The 18,115-nt window shown below is 35.7% G+C and overlaps 1 protein-coding gene across 2 annotated transcripts in view; it reads right to left on the bottom strand.

Annotated features, from left to right (window-relative positions):
* Positions 1 to 18,115, bottom strand: part of TMTC3 (transmembrane O-mannosyltransferase targeting cadherins 3) — a 71,886-nt gene that overhangs the window by 34,584 nt on the left and 19,187 nt on the right. For both annotated transcript variants that reach the window (XM_070409600.1, XM_070409601.1), the window contains exons 3-6: positions 15,420 to 15,638; positions 13,481 to 13,580; positions 7,085 to 7,200; positions 6,526 to 6,698 (exon numbers count right to left, since the gene is read on the bottom strand). In XM_070409600.1, the coding sequence (XP_070265701.1) occupies positions 6,526 to 6,698; positions 7,085 to 7,200; positions 13,481 to 13,580; positions 15,420 to 15,638 (608 nt within the window). The remainder of the gene's footprint in view (positions 1 to 6,525; positions 6,699 to 7,084; positions 7,201 to 13,480; positions 13,581 to 15,419; positions 15,639 to 18,115) is intronic.

The following is an 18,115-nucleotide window of genomic DNA, read 5'->3' as shown; positions in this document are numbered from 1 at the left end:
GTTATTCAAACTAAAACACTTTCTAAACATAAAATTAATATATAACTAAAGCACTAAATAATAATAAAAGCAATAAAACAGAAGACATAAGTATTTTTTATGAATACCTCAGATTTCTGCCAGAACTTAAAGTGTCTAATCTTTATGGAATGTGATTAAAGGGCAAGAAGGTTATCTATTTCTGGTTTTTTTATTAGAATAATTCATTCAGAAATGCATACTACAATATTATGATACTATAGAAGCACTTTCATTAAATTATGAACTTCTGATTAAAAATAGTAAGAAAAGTTGGGTCAGATTCATTATTGCATGTGATGTATGAATGCTCCTGGAAAGTTTCTTTCAGCACTAAATTCTAAAAAATTATGCTCCTAGAAAAAATTACTGTTTTTCTCTTGTCATAGGCAGAGGAAACTATATCACTTATGAGCTTTTCGTGTATGTTTAGACTTCTATAAAGCTAAAAACCAAATTTTCAGCACAGAGTACTAACTATATAGGACTATGTAACATTTTATTTGTGTTCTACCTTTTCTCCTAGTATCTATAATAATAAAAGCATAATATACTAATTATACCAGACGTCCTTCTGGATGACGTTCCGGATGAAGTCGGGCTGCCAGGGAAGCCTGGGTCCCAGGTGTCAGAGGGAAGCTGGGTGCTGGCAGCTGGGGGAAGGCCTACTCTTGCATGAATATCGTGCATTAGGCCTCTAGTATATTAACATAAGCTGATGTCCTAGTTTATATTTCCCCAGGCCATGATAAAATTAATGTACATTTTATTAAGATAGTCTACTTCTTGAAAACCAAGTCAAATCATTTTTTAAAAGTACATTTCAAAAGAATGACTTCCTTTTATTTATGCTATGTTCTAAATTTTATTGACTATATTAATATATATAGTCCTGTTAAAAAATAATTTCTCATTTTAAAATGAGTAAGTTAATAAAAAGTCAACAGCTACCATTTGTTTGACTTGGTCTTCTTAAAAATATCAAATGAGTGAGAAAAGTAGATAATATTTAAACGAATAATAATTTTTAAAAAAATTTAAATTTATCATTTAAATTAAAAAAATATTTTAATATCTATATATATGAAAAGTAATAAACTTGAGAATTAGGGCTTAAATTCTTAAATAACCAACAGAACTGAATACAAAATTGTTTTTTTCCTGTAATCCACTATTCAGAGTTCATTTATTATAACGAACAACTTATTTAGGATAGCTGATTTAATAATTGAACTGTAGAGAAAGAGAGTATGTCAAAGCAAATTAAATCTTATTATAATCAACTTCATAGGGTAAGATAGCAGAATGACATTTACATATACACACACAAATATATACTTATATTTAACATACCCCATACACTCAGCCACACATATACACACACACAAAACAAATACATTCAGACATGTTCATACTGTAGCGTTAGAAACAAGATATCAAATTTTCTAAAAGAAATGATAAATGGAATAAAAGCATTGAAACTAAGGGGTGAAGAAGAAAACATAAACTATCTATCTACAATTCAATCTATTTCCCATACTTTAATACTTAAATGAGTTGTTCTCTTTTGCATGGCTAGACCTGAAGGTAAATATTCAAGAAGTTAAAAAATAATTATCCCTTAATGAAAAAGATAGTGTTGGACATAAGAAAATTATCTGAGTAAAATTTATTCTGAAAAGCAATGCACTTTATCATGGATAGCAACAAGAACACTATTTTGGCCTTTTGTTAAAATAAATAAATAAATAAAAAGTTCTTGCTTATAATGTCAGCCACATAAATAAAATTCATTTAAATTTTAGCCAAGTGATTATTCATTGGTAGAGAGGAGACCAAGATGGCGGCATAGGTAAACACTGGAGACTGCTGCCGCAAACAACCACTTCAAAAATACAACTAAAAGACGGAACGGACATCACCCAGAACCACAGGAAGGCTGGCTGAGGAGAGACTCTTCAACTAGAAGGAAAGACAACAGCATTCCGAGGCTCAGAGGAGGCACAGTGTGGAAAATTTAAAGGTGCGGAGATGCACGCGCAAAGCGGGCTGGTGGCTGAGGGCGCGGTTGTCATTTTCAATCAGGAGGGAGTCTCAGACTCTGAGCTCCAGATCTGGGCGAGTTTCTAGGGACTCAGACTCAAACCGGAGAAGCGGGATTGTCTAGCATCAGTTGGAATGTGAGGGCAGCTTTCTCTCCGAGATTTGCAGCGGTTGCCTGGGTTCTGAGAAGCAGAGCCTCTGGGAACGGGACTGAGAGCAGCTATAACTGCTCCCTCCACCCGCCCTGTTGATCCCGCCCCGCCCAAGCCCTGCGCAGAGCCATTTGCCGGATCGCCTCAGGCAAAGGCTAGATTAGCACCTCCCCAGAGGACAGAAGTTTTCCCACAGCTGATTCTCACAGCCAGTCGGCCTGGTGGTCAAATCCCTCTAGTATTAACTACAATAATAAAGGCTTAACTAGAACAAGACTGCGCACAAAGACCACAAGGGGGTGCACCAAGAAAGCATAAAAAATGCGGAGACAAAAAAAATGACAGAAATGGAGGACACAGAGCTATAAAACGCAATTTTGAGGGCTTGCAATAAACTTGAGGAGAGCCTCACGAAAACTAATGAGACCCTCGATGCTATGATAAAGAAACTAGAAATTAAGCATACACGGACTGAAATAAAGAATATTACACCCAATAGCAGACCAGAGGAGCATAAGAATCAAGCCAAAGATTTGAAATGCGAAGAAGCAAAAAACACCCAACCGGAAAAGCAAAATGAAAAAAGAATCCGAAAATACGAAGATAGTGTAAGGAGCCTCTAGGACAGCTTCAAGCGCACTAATATCAGAATTATAGGGGTGCCAGAAGATGAGAGACAGCAAGATATTGAAAACCTATTTGAAGAAATAATGGCAGAAAACTTCCCCCACCTGGTGAAAGAAATAGACTTACAGATCCAAGAAGCGCAGAGAACCCCAAACCAAAGGAATCCAAAGAGGACCACACCAAGACACATCATAATTAAAATGCCAAGAGCAAAAGACAAAGAGAGAATCTTAAAAGCAGCAAGAGAAAGAGACTCAATTATCTACAAGGGAATACCCATACGACTGTCAGCTGATTTCTCAACAGAAACTTTGCAGGCCAGAAGGGAATGGCAAGAAATATTCAAAGTGCTGAATACCAAGAACCTACAACCAAGATTACTTTATCCAGCAAAGCTATCATTCAGAATTGAAGGTCAGATAAAGAGCTTCACAGATAAGGAAAAGCTAAAGGAGTTCAGCACCACTAAACCAGTATTATACGAAATGCTGAAAGGTATCCTTTAAGAAGAGGAAGAAGAAAAAGGTAAAGATACAAATTGTGAACAACAAACATGCATCTATCAACAAGTGAATCTAAGAATCAAGTGAATAAATAATCTGATGTACAGAATGAACTGGTGATTATAATGAATCAGGGACATAGAAAGGGAATGGACTGACTATTCTTGGGGGGGAAAGGGGAATGGGAGATGCGGGAAGAGACTGGATAATAATCGTGCACCTATGGATGAGGAGAGTGGGTGGGGAGTGAGGGCGGAGGGTGGGGCGGGAACTGGGAGGAGGGGAGTTATGGGGGGGAAAAAAAGAGGAACAAATATAATCTGAACAATAAAAATTAAAAAAAAATTTTAGCTAAGTAAGGTGAAATAGAAAAAAATGTTAAATGTTACAATAGTAAAAAATGACATGTAGATTATTAAAATTCAGTGCAAATTTTGCTTGTAGCCTTCAACAACTGAAAAACTGGACAAAACATATAAAGCTTTTTTTTTTTAATCCTCACCCAACGATATTTTTCCATTGACTTTTAGGGAGAGTGGAAGAGAGAGGGAAAGGCAGAGAGAAACATGGATGTGAGAGAAACACATCGATTGGTTGCCTCCTGCACAAGCCCTGACCAAGGGCCCGGGCTGGGGAGAGCCTGCAACCAAGCACGTGCCCTTGACCAGAATCCAAGCGGGACCCTTTGTTCCATAGGCCGATGCTCTATCCACTGAGCCAAACTTGCTAGGGCTATAAAGCTTTTTTTTTAAAACACACTGAATATCAAGTAAAGAAGGACAGTAATATCTGGGAGAAAAAATAACAGCCCTACCGGGAGAGTTTAGTACCAGGATAGAGTTTTTAGTCTGTGGAACTGTGAGGGAGAACCCAGGCAGAGTCCAGAGATCTAGAGTTAGTGAGCAGAATATCATCAAGAATAAATGGGCTGAGAAAGAAGACTCAGGAGATCTATAAAGGGTCTCTCTCCAGTTTTCAATACTGATGAGAACTTGAAGAAATACTCAAGGTTAGTGTCGTGGGTTGAATTGTGTCTCTCACAAATTCATGACTACCCAGCACCCCAGAATGTGATTTAATTTGGAAATAGGGTTTTTAGTTAATATGAGGTAATACTAGATTAGGCTGGACGATGAATCCAGTGACTGCTATTGTTATACAAGAAGCAGAGAATACAGAGAAACACACAGGTAAAGAAGATTGAAATGATGCAGAAACATGCCAAGGAATGCCAAAGATTGTCAACAACCACCAGAAGTTTGCAAAGAGGCATGGAACAGATTCTTCTCAGAGACCTCAGAAGGAAATCACTCTGGCCCGACACCCTGATTTTGGATTTCTGGCCTCTAGCATGGCGAGAATAATTTCTGATGTTTTAAACCACCCAATTTCTGGTAATTTGTTATAGCAGCTCTAGGAAAACTAATACAAATAGGACAGTAACTCCTGAAAGGATGACAGAAAAATCCCCAAATATCATACAGAGTTGGGAACAGTTTCTCAGCAGCAGCCAGAGTGGAAATCCTTACAATTCACAGTCCATATGGTAGTCAGAGGGTCATGTGCCAGAAGTGGAGCAATATTAGCCCTAAGGAAATGCTACTGTTATCTCACAAAACAAAGCTTAAAAAAGCAAGGTTAGCCCTGGCTGGTCTGGCTCATTGGACAGAGCATTGGCCTATGGACTGAAGGGGCCTGGGTTTGATTCTGGTCAAGAACACATGCCCCGGTTGCAGGCTTGATCCCCAGTGTGGGGCAAGCAGGAGGCAGTTGATCAATGTTTCTCTCTCATCCTTGATGTTTCTATCTCTCTCTCCCTTTCCCTTCTTCTCTGATATCAAAAATATATTTTAAAAAACGTCTGTGTCTATTCCTTTAAAAAATATAAATAAATAAAGAGCAGCCCTAGCCGGTTTGTCTCAGTGGATAGAGCATCAGCCTACGGACTGGGACTTGGCTTGATCCAGGTTGTGAGCTTAATCCCCAGTGTGGGGTGTGCAGGAGGCAGCCAATCAATGATTCTCTCTCATCATTGATGTTTCTATCTCTCTTCTTCTACCTTCCTCTCTAAAATCAATTTTTAAAAAAAAGCAAGGCTAGAAGATGAAACTTTTTATATATATAAAACAAGGTATATGCTATTTATAGAAAAACATTAAGGTAAATTTCACATATGGTATCTATTAAAAAATTACCAGGCACGTGAAGAAGTTGAAAAATATAATCTATGAGGAGAAAAATCATTTAATCTAAATTGAATAAGAATGACACATGATAAAATTAGTGGACAGGAACATTAAACATGTAGAGACATGGAACACACAAAAAAGGCTCAAGTAGGAAGTTCTACTTGAGCAAGATGGTAGATTTACATCAAATTATATCAACAATTATATTAAAGGTAAGTAACTGAAAAACTTCACTTAAAAGACACATAATCTGACCAAACAAAAAAGAAAGACCCAACTCTATGCAGACGACAAAAAATCCACTTCAAATATAAAAATATAGATGGATTAAAAAGTAACAGGATGGAAAAAGTTAAACTATGTGACACTAAAAGAAGCTCATTTAATAATTATAAAGGGATCAATTCACTAAAAGAAAATTACAACCCAAAATATTATGCACATTAATAGAGCTTTTAAACACACACACACAAAAAGATTAAACTGAAAGGGAAAACAGACAAACCTATAATTATAGTCTGAGATTTTTAACATCCTTCTCTCAATAATTAATAGAACAAGTAGACAAAAATCATTAAGAATACAGAAGACTTCATACTTAACCATATCTTGACTGTGTTGGTTTCATTAGTGTATACGTATCTCAAATTTTATTAATTTGTACATTTTAAATATATGCAGGTTTAAAAAATTAATTATAACTTAAGAAAGCTGTTAAAAACCTCAATGTAAACTGAAGACTTGGGTGGTGAAGGCCTGGGGTGGAGGGCGAGGGCAGGCTGGAGGGGGTCAATGGGGGAAAAAGGGGACATACGTAATACTTTCAACAATAAAGGTCTATAAAATTAAAAAACAAAAGATTTATAAAACAAAAAAGGTGCAATGAGAAAAAAAAAAACCCTGAAGACTTTCTGGAATATTTGCAATCACTTAAAATCCAAAGTTAATTTTAAAAGGATGGAAAAACAACGACGACGACACAGAAATTCATACCTGGTGAACACTGGAAGTTGAGACTGAATAATCTGGACTCTAATCACAACCAGTAATAATGTACTGAACATCAAAACAATGAGTTTTACTAATGTCTGCAGCATAGAAAATGGAATACTACTCTTGCCACGGAGAAACTGTCCAGCAGTAGTACATAATAATGGTAAAGTATACTGGAAAAGAAAAAAAATGTTTTAAATAAATAACCATGTACAATAAAGTTTGAACTTTCTAAATGCAAGATTAAATAGAAACTGTAATTATAAAATGGATATGGAACAATTTGTGGAACTGTAAAGTATTGTTGTAAAGTATTCTAAATTGCCTACAATTCCATTATTTAAACTTAAAAAGCAGCCTTTAAAAAGCTGAAGGTGCTAAAATGTTAATAATTTTCAGTGGTGTGAGGGAAAACATGCTTGTTTCTTGAAAAATTTGGTATTATTATTATTGGTCAACAGATTTATTTGCATAATGATACATTTAGGAAGTAAGTTTATTATAATCAGGTCCAAATGGGATAAAAGAGAGCATCAAGAAAATTTATATTTCTCCTTACCCCCTGAGCAATAAATACTTCATACACACAGCAAATTCCCACAACTGTTATTCCTTGTTCTTTACACAATGTTGCAATAGCCACTAAAAACACTGTCAATGCAATTGGAGTCCACACTGCAATTTAAGAACAGAAAAATATAAAACGACACAAAAAATTTTATAATATCACAAAAGGATATTTAAAGTTAGACAACTATTAGACATTATTCAAAAACTTTACTTGTGATTCTATATTCACATTTGTGCTATTTCCCAATGACTTACACTTTATATTTTAAACTGTACCAGTATAAGTAATTTATGCGTGAACATTAAAAATAAAACATCAAGTTATATAATTTAAACTAAAATGTTTTTGTGGAGATAAAGATTATCTAACCAAATACTAACTTTTAAAACAAATGTAGAGTGGCTAATTTGGAGAAGAGAAACTTACAAGATTGAATGTCATGATTGATGATCAATTTGAAATAACGACAAATACCTAAAGTTAACACACCGATATAAACATACTTCATTTACTAAAAACCTGAAACTAAAAACTACTAGGAAAGGGAGAATACCATTCTTACTAAAAAGACTAGAAAAACTGAAACAGGTTAATAGTAAGAATATAAATCAATACTGTTCTTTTAAAAATTCACAATAAAATATTCACAAGTTCTATTTTAATGAAGAATCGACATCAAGTTTAAGTAAATGTTTACTACTCAGTAATAATTTAATTAAAGAACAATGACTTGTGAGAGTAATTCTGGATCTACTAATAACTTGCTTTGTGACACTGGGCAAATTGTTCTGAGCTTCAGTTTTCTTACTGGAAATATGACTTTCATTTTTTCCAGTTAAAAAAAAGTGGAAGTATGATGTGTGACCTCATTTTTTCCTCATTAAAAATACTAATCAAAGCAAAAACTCAAATAAATGACTTATAACCAGGAGGAAAAAAGAACACAACTCATGTATCTAATATATTTTCTTTAGACTTAGGCTTAATATAGAAATTCATCTATTTCTGAAATTGTTTTTAATTTTAATGTATATTCTATAGATTAAAATTACTGAAAGTAAAAAACAACTTAAAAAAAAACAAAACACTGTTGGGGATACTTAGTATAATAGTATTTGTTCCTTGAAAAAATTGTCAGAATACTTTACAATACAGTCCAAAACCATCAATATTGGTAAACATCCCTAGCTGGTTTGGTTCAGTGGATAGAGCGCTGGGTCCCGGCTTCAATTCCGGTCAAGGGCACATGCCTGGGTTGAGGGCTCGGCCCCCAGTAGGGGGTGTGCATAAGACAGCCAATCAATGATTCTCTCATCATTGATGTTTCTAGCTCTCTTTTCCTCTCCCTTCTTTTCTGAAATCAATAAAAATATTTAAAAAAATATTGGTAAACAAATTATACCAAGGACTGAAATATCATGCTAAATTCAACAAGAAATTCATAAAGGAAAAAAATCAGTACATAATTTTTTACAAAACAGCTGAACCTAAATTTGGACTGTGAAGAATATATAAGACATGGAAGAATTGGGAAACGGGTATGTATGAATAAAGGAGTAAGGAAAGAATGGAATAAAAAATAGTATGACTGGATACATATACATATAAAAAATTACTGGAAAATTATGGCCTTGAAAACAGATATTTTAAACCCTGTGACACTTCACATGCTCGGGCTGTGGGCTCAATCCCCAGCAAGGGGCGTGCAGGAGGCAGCGGATCAATGTTGATGTTTCTCCCTCTCTCTCTAAAATCAGTAAGAAACATATGAAAACTATACAATACACTTATTCACTTGACCATTTCCTCAGTAAATACCTGTATATACTGAATACCTACTGTGTACCAGGAACCACTCTAGGAAACGGAGATAGAAAATGAGATAAAGATATCTACCTTAATAAATGCTACATTTTACTGTGAGAGAACAAGCAATGAAGAAGTAAAAGAAAAATGCAAAATATGTATTTTCAGGTTAGAAATGACCCTTATGAGTAGTGCGGGATAAAGGGATAAAAAGCAACATAATTTGATTTTTGTTTTGGTCAAGTGATAAACTAGCATAACCTGTTGACCTGTTGGCCTCTTCTGCAAAAACCCTAGAAAAAAATTAAGTGAGAGGAGCTAAGTCTTCTAAGCTGTTTAAAAGCAAAAACAAAACAAACAACCCTAAAAAAACTAACTCCTGGGGACTGAAGGTTCTCCCTAACATGTCTGTGGGGTGCTATGAGGGACTGAATCTAAAGCACAAGAGGAAAAAAAACACCTTTAATAACTTCTGCTGTAGCCAATCCTGACTGTCTTGGGTAGATCCTTCTGTGCTCCTTTTCTGTAGAAATCTGCAGATTGTGGGTATCCCCAGGATTAAATCAGAGCATTTCAGAAGTCTTGCTGGGTTAGAGGGTAGATTTTATTTTAAAAGGTATAAGTTTGGGAGATGGAAGGAGAGGGAGGCTGGGTGGAGGATAAAAATGAAGAAGAGGTGGAAGAAGGGAGGAAGAGGAAGGAGGTCAAGTCTATAAGATAGTTTGATATTTTCTCAGACCAAAAGGAAATTTCCAGTAAATACTCCAGAACCTTATAGGACTGTTCCCTGGTTGTCAGCTGTTCTCTGATTATCTGGCAGGATCTCAAAGTGTCTTTGTGGTACCAGGAGGGTCTTAGCATTCTGAAATTTGTCCAACAGTCTGATAAACCAAATGTGCAACAGCAACAGATCTGAAGGAAACATCAGCTGGAATAAGGGGAATATTATCAGTAACTATTAAACTCACAACTGGAGGGGACCCTCACACACTTTGGCCCTAAGAAATCAAATTCTGCCCTCGTGGCTAAAAAAGACGAATGTTAATGGGGCAGATTAAATTTCCCATTCCTCTCCTGGAATAAATGCTTAAACTCAACATCAATTTGACTTGTCAAAATTATCAGAAGGAAATATTTCTTGCTAAAATTCATAGCAGTTTCATTAACTGCTTCCATTCTAGGCACTGAGTCATAGAAGTGAAAAAATGTAGAATTGGAGATATACTGGCATAAAACGACTCAATTTTTAATACATATTGAGCCAATTTGCTTCAACCTCTGCTGTGACTGCAATGAAGAATGGAATTAAAGATTGCTGACTGAACCATGTCTGTAGGTCATGACTAAATGGTTTCAGTAAAGTTATAGGAAGTGTTGTAAAATAATAGTAAGGAGATACGGGTGTATTTTATCTTGTCCTTTATGTTTTTATTTACTTATTTTATAATATTAAATGAAAAGTAGGGGAAGTACGGCTGTAAAAAAAAAAAGGTGTAAGTTGACCAACCACCCCTAGGCAGTCACTTCCACACATCTCCCATCTAAATGCAGAAGAAGGGTAGACTGGCCTCTTCTCAGTGCTGATTCTTTTTAAGAGACTGAGGAGGCATTTGGTAGAATGGTAACAACAATAGAGAGCAACAAAGACCCTTGGGAACCTGAAGCTCTCCACCTGGGTTTTCATGAATGACAGGATGGAAAGAGTGACCCTTTCTCCTTAACAGACACAGTGATCAGTAACTTTAGGACATCATGTGGCTTGAGCTCACAAGCCAAAATAAGTAGATATCTGGAGGATACAACAGTCGTAAAAGAGAGATAGCAAACATAATAACATATACTACTACAGCAGAATTACTTGAAAAGGTAGTCCAAGAATTTAAAGTAAGTAATTCTAAAGGAAACAAGGGAAGATACAGGAGTTAGGAAGGATAGGAAATCATTAAAAAGAACCAAGTAAAATTATGAGGAATACAAAATATAATACAGTGGAACCTTGGTTTTCAAACTTAATTCTGGAAGGCTGTTCAAAAACCAAAGCATTTTTTCCCATTAGAAATCATGTAAATTGAATTAATCTGATCCAGACCCCCAAATGATTCCATTTTAACTTTTCTTATATACCACAAATGTCTAATTTATTGTTTAATCTACAAGTAAACACTTAAAAAACAAAAAAGGATATGATAATTTAACAAAAAGGAAATGAAATGTACAATAAAAAATGAAAATTTTGTAAGTAGCAACAAAAGCAGAAAAAAAAAAAAAGAAAGAAAATATTCACAGCACAATATCCTGAGATGTTAATAGTGGTAAATTGACTGATACTCTCGCATTCTCTCCTTTGTTGCCTGAGAGACTTGTTACTGATCATACAGGTATCAGCATGCAAGATTTGCCGGTTGAGATCGAACTGTTCAAGATGGGAGATGTTTGAGAAACAAAGGAGGTTTGACTGAAAGTGAAAGTTTATTTTAGTTAGACTAGGAAAGGTTTCCTTAAGAGGGAAACAGCTGAGCTGAGGCCTGATGATATAAAGAAAAATATAAATAAGATAATTATGTGAAGATCTAAGGGACGAAAATTCAAAAAAGAGGGAATAATAGCAAGTATACACAGGTGCTTCACCTATGTGAGGAAGAGAAAGGTCTCTTTGGTTATAGTGAAGGTAGGCAGGGCAAAATGGCAGGGAAATAGGGTTAAAGAGGTAGGCAGGAGCCTGATCGTGGTCTTGTAGGTCAGAGTATTTTCTAAGTTTATTGTTCAAGCTTTACTTAGGAAATTCTATATTAGTTACTGTACTGCCTCTGACTGCATGAAGGCCAATAGGGAAAACAGGTACACTGCTTACTATGAGCCAAGTACTAAATGCCTTACACGTTTAACTCATCCTGAGGCAGGGAAAGTGAGAACAAGGAACAGCGGCCTCAAGCTCTGCCCCTCCCCCTTTTCTATCTTGGCTGGAATATCATAGATGTAATATTCACTGACCACCTGTTACCCTGCTTCCCTCTCCTCAATATCCTGTAATTAAGACAAACAAAACTGGTCATACCTTAATTTGGCAGCCTATTGACCTAAAAGTGACCAATAGGGCCATTGTAATATCTTCATCATAAATCTGCATTACGGTTTTGGGGCTCTCTCCCCTTACCTCCCGAATTGCCATGACAGTATTAGGAGGACCAAAAAAAGAAATTGCTACCTGGAGAAGAGGGATGAAGATGAGCCATTTCGGCAGGCACCCCACCAGTGCCAGAAATCAAGCCACCCTATGCCCACCTTACCCTCATTTAATAAAAACCTTCCAGACCCCCACTGGGGCATCTTGTTCTCTGAGGTTGCCCAACTCTCACTTGAGTGGGTACTATCACTTTAATAAATCTAATGTGCTTTGCTAAATATTCCTATCACACTCTCAAATCCTTTATTGGGCCGTGATAAGATCCTGGACCTTGGTATTGGATTGAGGCCTCCCTTGGCCTCCTCAGATGCTGTCTGGCATCAATCTAACCCTCACAACAGGTAAGAAAGGTTATTATTTACACTTTATAGACAAAGAAACTAAAGCACAGAGAGGTTAAGTAATTTACTCAAAGAAGTAAATGGAGGTAGCAAATGGTGGATCTGGAATGTGAAACTAGACTCTGGAGTCCATGCTATTAATCTCCATGCTATGTTGCCACTCAAACTGTTTTAAGAAGGTATTGTGCACAGCAGTGGAGGCAAACTCATTTATACAAATCTGAGAAGACATTAAAGCTGTTCTACTAAGTCACTTATTTCCTGAACCTTAGTTTTAGTTTCTATACACAGAATATTAGGCTTCTTATCATAGGTACTTTGGGTTATAGTGAGAAAATTCTCTAAGAATGCAGGAAAAAAACTCAGCGTTAAACTTTAAGAACAATCAAATACAGATTAAGGACATTATGTACCCCGACCACCTGTTACCCTGCTTCCCTCTCCTCAATATCCTGTAATTAAGGCCCCTTTCATGCCACTGTGTTCACACTCATAAAAAGTCACTTTTATTGCTTGGAACTTGTTTTCTGACAATGCCAGGCATTTATCAGCACTAATGAGCTACTGTATACAAAGCATTTTCCAGGGGTAGGCCACATGGTAAGGACTCATAAACAGCTGAATTATGATCAACACATAATAAAAGTTACACTCTAATAGGCTTTTAACTTTGCCTAATAATATAATTTACAGTCTTCAGAGGTGTTTATTTATTTACAGAAAGGCAACTGAAATATTGGTACACACTTATATCATTTATAGGAAAAAAAAGACAGAAGTAAAAATAATCCTAAAACTCCTACATTCTAGAATAAATTTTTAAAAATTAGATCATACAGAATCTGTTAGTCATGAGAAAATATAAACTACAAGCAAGAAACTTTAATATTAACAATGTTGCATACTTTCATATATCCATAATGCTAAAGTAGAATAATATATAATGATAAGCCCCAAGTGTGGCATATGTTTTACAAGCAGCACTAAAGTAGATAAAAATTACCTGATCAAGTTTTATAGCTATAGAAAAAAATTGAATGTTAAGACATTTACCTATGGAATTATTCGGTCCTTTAGATTTGGTATATGACAAAAATGCAGCTAGAAAAAAGATAGATGACAAAAGTTCTGCTCTTCCTACAACACCCGTAACCTATAAAGGGAAGGGGGGGTCATATTAATGAAGAGCATCTTGAAAACTTAAATGTACATAACAGCAACAGCACTCTAACGAGAAACTAAATTGCCACAACTTTTCAAGTGAAAATTTCATTTAGACATTCTTTGAGTGCCCTCATGTGGTGAATTTGTATATCTTCCATAAAAATAAATTTATCAGTGACTCCAAAGCCCTTTTATCAGTAACTAGTGACCCAGTGCATGGATTCGTGCACATTGAAAGGAAATTAGTTAGAAGGTGGCCGGCAGGGTGGGACTGGGTGAGCAGGCTGGACACATCCTGGAACCAACCTCCTGCGGTCTCTCCCCAGCCAGCAGCACCTGGGGTGACACTGTGGCTTGAAGGGCATTTGCGGAGTGAATGGGGTCCCTCTGACAAGTGGAGTCCCTCGGCCTGGACTGTGGGGATCAGGCCGAAACTGGCTCTCTGACATCTCCCGAGGGATCCCAGAGTGTGAGAGGGCACTCTGCAAAGTTTTTGTTATACAGGGTGTGGAACACAAACCCAAGTGTGCAGTAAACCAGATTCAGGGCTGACAGTGCCCCAGCAACAACATAACCCATGGCTGAAAGTGGAATTGCGTGGTCCCGCGAGGAATTGGCTCCCTCCTTTCTGATTTCAGGGTGCATCACCCAAGAACTGCCACTGCCAACTCACTGCAGCTCCTGCATTGAGCATCTGCCCCCTCGTGGTCAGTGTGCATCATAGCTACCAGTTGGAGGACACTTAGCATATTAGCCTTTTATTACATAGGGTAATATTTTGAAGTAATTATAAACACACAGAAAGTTACAAAAATAGTAGGTAGAGGTCCCATGTACCCTTTACCCAGCTTCCCTCAATGGTAACATTTAAGGAATTCTTAAATATTTTCTTAAAATGTAAGTGTTCTAAACAAAAGTATCATAAATTCAATGAGTTATATCTCATAATAAGCCAGCAAATTAAAGTTTAAAAGGACAATCAACTTTAAAGTCCTTTTAAATTCGAAAAATTTAAATATAAAACACCAAGCCTCTCTTCCTTTAAAACATTATGAACTCACTCTAAAATTTAAAACAACCTATCATTTTTGTAAATGTATGGAAAACTGCTAGACTCCAAAAAGTTCAAGATAGTGGGAGACACAAGTCCCCTGCAACACATACACAGAATTTAAACATAATTTTTTGCTTAGAATCAAAACAAAGCAATTGAACAGAGTCCTCTTTACTCTGCTGAGAGGCAATTTTGGAGTTTTAAGGTTAACAACAAAAAAATTTATCATTTGAAGTATGTCTTGGTAGGTAGGGACTGATGGACATATTGGCAATAGCAAGAACAGCCCACAGTTTTGAAATACATGGCAACAGACAACTTGAAACTACTGAGTATAATCCCTTGTTAGGATGTCTGTTCATGTTTGCATATATTTTAATATATTTTCATCCCTTATTTAAATTTGCCTTATTACTTTCTGTCCTTTGAAAAGAAAACAATACCAAATTTAAAAAATATTTTACATTTATATTTATAAAACATTTAGCAAAGAATAAAATTGTATTCATTTACATATTATATTACTAAGACTGAACAATTAGATCTTGTTTTTGAATAATAAATGTTTATGTTTCAAAAACTGCTTTACATTTTAAAATTTTATGTAGTACAAAGTTAGATTCTGTGCAGTGGGGAGTTAGGACTTATTGCAGTAATTTAAGATTCTACAATAAAGTCATGATTAAATATTATTCTTAAAAATATATACCATATAATCACAGTGTAGACTTTATAAAAAATAATGAAATAATTATTAATTTACAGTGTACTTACTGCTTCTGTGTGTATTGGGTGTACTGCAAAGAGTAAAGAAGCAATCACACTACTTCTGCTGTCCAGAAAAAGTTTGCAGACTTTAAGAAATATTATAGTGACCACAGCATGTAAAATCATATTTAGGAGATGATATGACATTGGTTTCAGTTCACTAAACAGATAATTTAGGCGAAATGTCAATACTGTTAAGGGACGGTAAGACTTGTGACTTCTCTCCTAAAAGGAAAAAACAATCACTGATTACTAAGTACCTTGGTTCTTTGGGGTATATAAACTAATCACTGCATTTACTTAAAAAAAATTCTTTATTGTTCAAAGTATTACAGATGTTCCTTTTTCTTCCCCCATTGTCCATAATGTATAAATCTGAATTATATTACACCGAAAATCTCCAAATACTACACAAAGAGTAATGCAAGAGCAAAACCTTCTTAGAGTAAGAGAATAGACACCTTTGCTATGGCAGTCTCCAACAGCAATACCTCCAATTTTATATGAAGTACTAAATTTCTTTATAAATGAGAAGTCACATTTAACCAGAAATGTTTTTGCTCTAAGACAAAATCAAGTCAGATTTAAGAATAAAACACACAGATGAAAACTATATAAAATATTATCTTAGTTATTTCTTGTAATTTTATATAAGGGAATGCACACTCGCATCTTTGCTCTCCTACCCCTTACATAGTTTGGTGTGTAGGTACAGACTTCAGCCTGTTCATACCTACTAGAGAACATATGGAAGCACAAGCAACAAACACTGCCCATTTTGAACTAGGAACATTTTAATCTCTGTTTGTATTGACTACACACACCATGTGTGATGTCTACCTAGAATGTTCTTTCCTGCTAGGCTAATAATTATACATCCTTTTTATTTCAGCTCAGGCATACAACTTTTATTTTAAGGCACTATATCAAACTGACATGATTTGTGCCAGAAAGCAGAAAAAGGTTCTAGAAACACGGTGAGTGCCTGAAATGTTACTGTGGCTCCACTGGAACATATTTGCCAGTTGAAAGGATGAAGCAAGAAAGGGGCAGGGAATAGGTATTTTTAATTGCAGTATACATAACTGCTTTGTTAGGTCTATTAGATGTATATATGCCATAGGTAATCACAACTAAAAACAGATTAATTGTTAATACAACTAATTATTCACAGAAATCATTAACATTCTATTTAATAAGACTCCACTGTTGTAGATAATCATCAGCTTATATATCATATTTGCTCTGAAAATCTAGTAAAACTGCTAGTTTCATTATAAACAAGACAATTCTGATCATTATTATATTCAACTATATTAAAGAAAAAATTACTCACGTATTAGTTGGCAATAGAAACATAAGCACAAATATAATGAAAAAATAAGCAGTTAATGTAAATCTACATATATGGATGGCAAAACAAAGAAAGAAAGGATACCTGCAGAAGTTACCTTAACACAGGTACTTGACAGGAGAGTGTGGCTTTACAGCTCAGTGGTTCTCAACCATGGCTGCACCTAACTTACACAGCCCCTTCTTGCCCCAACCCCAACCCCACAAAAACAAGAAAGCAAACACACAAACAAAACAGGACAAAAAAATACTGATGCCAGCATCCCAATCTAAGATAACTGTAATTAATAGTTTTGGGTAGATCCTTGGTAATATGTACTTTTAAAGTGACCCAGGCAGATTCTATGTGCAGCTAGGGTTGCAATACAAGAAAACATCAATAAACAGAGTATTACATATTTTAAAAAAATGGGTTTACTAAAGATTCATCTAAACCAGGGGTCCTCAAACTACGGCCTGCGGGCCACATGTGGTCTGCCGGGTGTTTTTGCCGCTGCTGTGTGCATAGGAATTTGTTCATAGTTTTTTTTTAAACTATAGTCCTGCCCTCCAATGGTCTGAGGGACAGTGAACTGGCCCCTGTTTAAAAAGTTTGAGGACCTCTGATCTAAACAATGAGAACACCAGAGGAGTCTAATAATTCCCTAATGTGGTAGTATTCATGTAGCTCAGGAGAATGTGTCTCTAAGATCTACACTGGTAAAAATATCATTATAAACGTTGTGCCTGTGCAAGCTTTATAACATCAATCATTAAGTCTTTAAAAGTGCTAATTCCAGGTTTGTCAAAAAACCTTGACAACTAAATACTAGTTAGAATAATTTTTCCATAGTAGCATAGTTCCCTACAGGGAGAGAACATGTTTATCAGAAAATAAGAGGAAGCAACACTCTTCACTATAAATTGTCATTCTAATTTGTTCATACATTCTGGGTTTATTATTTCTTAGGGTATTCTCTTACAGATGCTCCGCACAAAATCAAATTTTCATCTGCAAAGCTGAGAAAATCATAAAATATAGCATTAATACCATGGTATAACTTTCATGAGCCCTTTAATCTGATCATCTAACCTTTCAGGTTAAAAATCTCAATGTCATGATTAAATCACAAAAGACACTGCCATAAGATAGGCAAATGGACACCTACTTCTAAGGGTCTCTGGGGATTAAATGATAGAGGTCAAGGGGAAATAAACTGTTTTCCCTTCTTAACAAAAGAGTTATTTTTTAAAGGCTAGAATTGGGTAAGAATAGCAAGGTTGCAAGAAAATAGAGACTGCTTATTTTATTACTAGAGGCCTGGCGCACGAGATTTGTGCACTTGGGAAAGGGTTGAGAGGGGGGTTGG

This window comes from Myotis yumanensis, unplaced genomic scaffold (assembly GCF_028538775.1).
Source record: "Myotis yumanensis isolate MYYU_CA2020_CCGP unplaced genomic scaffold, mMyoYum1.0.hap1 SCAF_3, whole genome shotgun sequence".
NCBI lineage: Eukaryota > Metazoa > Chordata > Mammalia > Chiroptera > Vespertilionidae > Myotis > Myotis yumanensis.
Note: the sequence above shows the minus strand (reverse complement) of the source record. Positions and strands in the feature narration are given on the sequence as shown.